Source organism: Mandrillus leucophaeus, unplaced genomic scaffold (genome assembly GCF_000951045.1).
Source record: "Mandrillus leucophaeus isolate KB7577 unplaced genomic scaffold, Mleu.le_1.0 Scaffold464, whole genome shotgun sequence".
In the NCBI taxonomy this organism is placed as follows: domain Eukaryota; kingdom Metazoa; phylum Chordata; class Mammalia; order Primates; family Cercopithecidae; genus Mandrillus; species Mandrillus leucophaeus.
In genome coordinates, this window is record NW_012104965.1 from 1,145,281 (window position 1) to 1,151,166 (window position 5,886).

The 5,886-nt window shown below is 39.1% G+C and overlaps 1 protein-coding gene across 2 annotated transcripts in view; it reads right to left on the bottom strand.

The window, feature by feature from the left end:
* SLC35D1 (solute carrier family 35 (UDP-GlcA/UDP-GalNAc transporter), member D1) overlaps positions 1-5,886 on the bottom strand; it is a 60,564-nt gene that overhangs the window by 46,314 nt on the left and 8,364 nt on the right. For both annotated transcript variants that reach the window (XM_011994977.1, XM_011994976.1), the window contains one exon: positions 4,065-4,167. In XM_011994977.1, coding sequence (XP_011850367.1) covers positions 4,065-4,167 — 103 coding nt within the window. The remainder of the gene's footprint in view (positions 1-4,064; positions 4,168-5,886) is intronic.

Below are 5,886 nucleotides of genomic sequence, written 5' to 3' on the forward strand. Positions count from 1 at the left end.
AAAAAAAAAAAAAAAAAACCTAGCAGAGCATGGTGGCACGTGCCTGTTAAATCCCAGCTACTGAGGAGGCTGATGTGGGTGGATTACTTAAGCCTGGGAGTTCAAGGCTGCAGTGAGCCAAGATCGAGATCCTATCACTATACTCCAGCCTGGTTAACAGAGCAAAAACCTATCTTAAATTTAAAAAAAAAAAAAAAAATTAGCCAGGAATGGTGGTATGCACCTGTAGTCCCAGCTACTCAGGAGACTGAGGTGGGAGGACTCCTTGAACCCAGGAATCCGAGGGAGGCTGCAGTGAGCTCTGATTATGCCACTGCATTCCAACTTGTGCAACAGAACAAGACCCTAGCTCAAAAAAACAAACAAACAAACAAAAAGCACAAAGCAAGCAAACAAAAAAAGATGGCCAGATTCAGACACACAGACTCAGGCCTAGACCAATAATAATGGACAGCACTTCTCAGTGAAGTATTTCTGAAAATGTGCACATGAAGTACAATGAAGATTAAGATTACTATAACTACAACTCCCAGAACACAGTATGACTCATTGGGTTCTTAACTACTAGGGAGCAACAAAGGACAACACACATCTTCAAACACAGGGAGCCTATAAGAACTCTGAGTCCACCTTTGATTCACACACTTATGGAACATTTATCATGAAGCAGTCTCCTGAAAATGCGGACCAGGGTTTGAGAGGTGGGAAGAGGGGACAGTGAGGGAGTGGTAAGGATGGGGGCATAGCACTTGCCTAACTCCTGTGATTGAAAGATTACTGACTGATGAGAAAAGTTGAACTGCCTTCTCAAAAGCAACACTGAAAAATTGGAAATAAATACCCAACAATAGAAAACTAGCTGATTAGGCTGGGTGCAGTGGCTCATGCCTGTCATCCCAGCATTTGAGGAGGCCGAGACAGGCGATCACCTGAGGTCAGGAATTTGAGACCAGCCTGGCCAACATAGAGAAACCCCATCTCTACTAAAAATACAAAACTTAAGACTGGTCTGGTGGTGGACACCTGTAATCCCAGCTGTTCAAGAGGCTGAGGCACAAGAATCACTTGAACCCAGGAGACAGAGGTTGCATTGAGCTGAGACTGTACCACTGCACTCCAGGCTGGGCGACAGAGTGAGACTCCATCTCAAAAAAAAAAAAAGGAAAACTAGCTGATTAGATGACTAGACTGTAACACAGCTGTACAATAAAACATTACACAGCCACTAAACATGTTTAATGATGCTGACTGCCATAGAAAGGTGTTTAAGAAATGGTACTAAGTGAAAAATACAAGTTAGAAAATGTATCATCCCTCCTTTGCTTAAAATTTTAACATATAGATAAATGTGCACACACATACACACAAAATAAAGGATATCCACCAAAACAGTGCTTCTCACTCGATGATAGTATTAAGGGAGATTTATGTTTTCTTCCTTTTGTTTATCCACGTTTTCTACTACTTCTATCATAAACGTGCATTATTTTAAGTAGTATTATAAAGTTAAGTTTTAAATTCGATAGCTACATTCAGGTCTAAAATGCAGCACAAAATCTTTATGCCATATGACTAATACTCAATGGACTATGATTGTAAGCAGTCCTGGTATTATCAGTAACAAAACTCCTGATTGGCTGCCTTGCCTATGGAGTAGCCATTCTTTTGTTTCTTTACTCTTAAAAACAAAACAAAACAAGAAAACTCCTGATGTTTAAAAAAGCACCTCAGCATGGCCGTACTGCCTTACTGCCTCTGGGATAAACCAAGTAACTGACTGCTTATGGTCACCACAAGTATCAGTGTAAAGGTGTGCCTCATGTGTACAGCAGCAAAAAGAAAGTCATACTGGAACAACCTTTAAGAAGGGTGCCCAGTCAGCCAGAGGCATGAGTGTTATCCAGGAAGTACAGGATGTGCATGGAGACACACATGTACACACAGATACACACCATCCAGTAACTGACAACCAGCAAAAACCTAAATGCCAAAACTTCTGTTTTTCTTTATGCATTTTAACTGTTTTGAATGTCTTTCTCCCTGCCTCCTTAAATAAAGTACACTGACTAAAACTAGATTTAGGGCATCATCATAAACATGTATTATTATGTCTTATGACACACTGTTATGCATCAAAAATCTGTATTATTATGTTTATGTAGTATATTCTTATTCAGTGTTGCCCTTACGGCTGTTTAATAGACCCTACATCTTTTTTTCTTCTTCAGTATTTCTGCCTTTTATAATCCGACTGTTTCTCTTGTTGGCTGACCTTTCATACTGCTGGTAAACCTCTCTGCCTCTAAATAGAATTCTACCTTCTAGTTTGTTGCTTGTAAGATATGAGCTAGGAGAAGTAATCAATGAACTTAAAAGTTCTACTACAAATAAGTCATAGTCATTTCTAAGTGAGAAACTGAAGGGCTCTCCTAGGAATAAAATACTCAGAAACGTTCTTGGTTTTTTTTTCTAGGTTCTAGGATGTACTATAGATTGTACTAATATGGTAGCCACTGGCCACAAGTAGCTATTTCAGTTTAATTTCAATCACGTAAAACTACTGATTTCAGTTTCTCAGTTATTTTCAAGTGCTCAAGGGCCATGCATGGCTCATGACCAGTTAATGGAACACAGAAATACAAATTTCCGATGTCACAGAAAATTCTATTGAACAGTGCTGTTTTAGACAACTGAAGCTACTGGACAAATAAAATGTCATTAATAGTATCTATTTTCCAAAGTAGCAAATGGGCTGAAGAAAAGAGTAAGACCAATCACTAACTGCTACCTCTTCTCCAGCTATTTTAAAAAGATAAAAATTCTTACTAGTAGCTTCCATTAAAATGCAACCATCATATAGATTCATCAAAGCAAATAAATGGAAGCCAAGACATGCATATTTAAAGAAAATGGGTTGGAAACAAATCAACACTGTCCTTGGTTCTTTGAGGCTATTCCAAAAAAAAAAAAAAAAACTATCTATCTGCAAAATAATGAAAACTACTGGGATAGACATTCAATCTATACTTCTTTTCTAGAGGAGCAGGCAAAGTCCCTGGCCAAGGCAAGGTCAATTCAAAGTACTAATAGTACTATCAAGCAGGTACGACACTTGTATTTATTTATTATCTAAGCTCCCAAAAAGGAGCTTAAGTAGTCTCAGAAATACTGTACATATAATAGAAAAGACTAAAAACTAAGCCATTAAAGAGAAAACATGGGTAGGAAAATAAGATAAAGTCATGGTCAGTTACAAGAAGTAATTATGAGATAAAAATGTACCAGCTGCTCAGGAAAAACTATGGTGACATCTAAGATAAGCATCTCATATGGGTCCTCATATAGGATACATTATGATATCAAGGACAATTCCTTCAATTAGCAACCCTAGGATATATAAAGTTGAGGTCCATTTAGTTGTTTCTTACCGTAATGTAATCTCATAACATAATGTTGCAAAAACAATATGATTCAAATACTCAGCTTTCTAATAATCTGGCTTGATCTAAAAATAACATTTTTAAAGTATATAGTAAACAACAAACAATATCTGGTAAAGCCAAGGCCAGGAAACACAGTGTTGCCCCTGAGAGAGACAGAGATCCAAATGCTCCCTAAAATTTCCCATTATTTATAGGGCAAATACATAAAGGCCATTTTTGTTTTGCAGCCCCTTCCAACACTCATTTCCCTTCAAGTCTGCCCAAAGGTTTCCAGGTAGTTCTCTTTCTGCCTCCCAGATCCCCAGAAAGTCCTCTAGAATACAGCCAAGAACATTTAAAGACACTTCAGTGAACACGCTTTACCTTTCCTACCCCACACGAAGTCAAAATTCACACAATCCCAGAAAAGCCTGGACTAAAAGCTAATTGCTAATTAATTAAAAAATAAAGTTTCTTCTATGAACACCAAAGTACAGGAATTTTACCCTCACAGAGCCACTATGTCTTTCTCATCCCTGGTAAGTACTTTCTTACCAGGAGAAAAGTACACTTTTTCTCCGATGAACTGACATTCCCAACATCAGTACACATCTGTTAAAGAAGCTTTAGATTGCTACTTACTTTTGAATCTAATTTTTGTTTTACATATGCACCATTTGCTGCTGTCAGGACATCGTTTATCAGAATAAAAACATATCCTTCCAGATCAAATGCCAAGTCAGAGCTGCAAAACATAAGCAACACTTTAAGAACAACTTACTTTAAAGAACACGCATTTAATTTTAAATAGATATGAGCTAAAACATTTACAAGAACATATTCTCATCTAGGGAAGTGAATATTAGGCATTTTATCAGCTACTGGTATTCCTTGATTTCTGGTCACAGTTTGCAATTTCTCCTCAATAAGGGATTCCTCAGAAATAAGAGGCACTAACATTTAAACACATAGTTAGCAACAATCAATCATGTCATTTAATAGCACACTGCTCGGCATTCAAAGCCAGATGACAAGCACCAAATTACCATTAAGTACATCTGTGAAGCAGGCAGAAGCAGGTAGAGCTCAATTTCATAGACAAGAAAACCAAAAGGACAGGCCGTTAACAAGTCATTTTCTGAAGGTCCACACAAAAGGCAGGACAATCTTGCATAGGTAGTTGGGTCCCTGGGTGGAATTTCTGAAGTGTGGATCATGGTTAGCTCTGAGATCAAGCTAGAACAATGTCTAAGCACATAGCAGGAACTCAAATACTTAAATAATTGCTCAATGAACCTGTGAAGTATAACTTGGGGGTTTAGGGAAACCAAAAATTTCTGGAACTTAGAGTACCAGGCATCAGATAAGAATTCAGTAAATTAAACAGAATAAATGAAAATCTGAGAAAGGTATGCCTTCAGCATACTTCAGCACCCTAGCTAAAATAGTGGCTCCACAGACTATGATTTTGCAGAGATACTGCATAGGAACCAAGACTTCTAATGAGTTCTACGCCACTGCATTTTAGGTAGGCCTAACTTAATGCACACTCCCTACCCCAAGCAGTCTAACAATCTTCTAACTGACTTCAGAGGTCTGAGTTCCCTTCCTATCAATCTTTTTCCAAGTTAAAGGGTCTAACTAGATAAGGCTGATCCAGACAGTAATCCTTTTCAGAAGTTTTCTGTAGACCCAAGAAAGCCCCGAGGAACCCCTGTTGTTTGGTACAATTTTGGATCTCATCAGCTTCAAGGAAATGTTTCCAAGACCAGCAGGGCATCTCTAAAACGAAAGGTAGGAGGCTAGTATAGACTTTTTCTCCAAGGAGGGAATAGGACATAGAAGGAAAAGCAGTTAGCTATATAGCCAATTTCCAGTAACCAATTATGCCACCCTCTTTTTTTAAGAATGAAATTTTACTTGGAGATTGAACTTGTAAAATAGGACCGGACTGATAATATTTTCTTCCTATACTACGGGAATGTGATGAAGGTAAATGAGTCAATCCATGAAGTACACTGGAACTCTTTGATGGAAAACATACATCTGGCAGAATGTGTGGCATTAGCAAATACACACATGCACGCCCTGGGCTGATTAAAATGTTGTAGAAGACTTCTAGCAATCATTATAATTTTCTCGGTCTGTGGGTATACATTTTCCTAATGTATTTTAAAACTAAAACTTGGCCGGGCGCGGTGGCTCAAGCCTGTAATCCCAGCACTCTGGGAGACCGAGACGGGCGGATCACGAGGTCAGGAGATCGAGACCATCCTGGCTAACCCGGTGAAACCCCGTCTCTAATAAAAAATTCAAAAAACTAGCCGGGCGAGGCGGCGGGCACCTGTAGTCTCAGCTACTCCGGAGCCTGAGGCAGGAGAATGGCATGAACCCCGGAGGCGGAGCTTGCAGTGAGCTGAGATCCGGCCACTGCACTCCAGCCTGGGCGACAGAGTGAGACTCC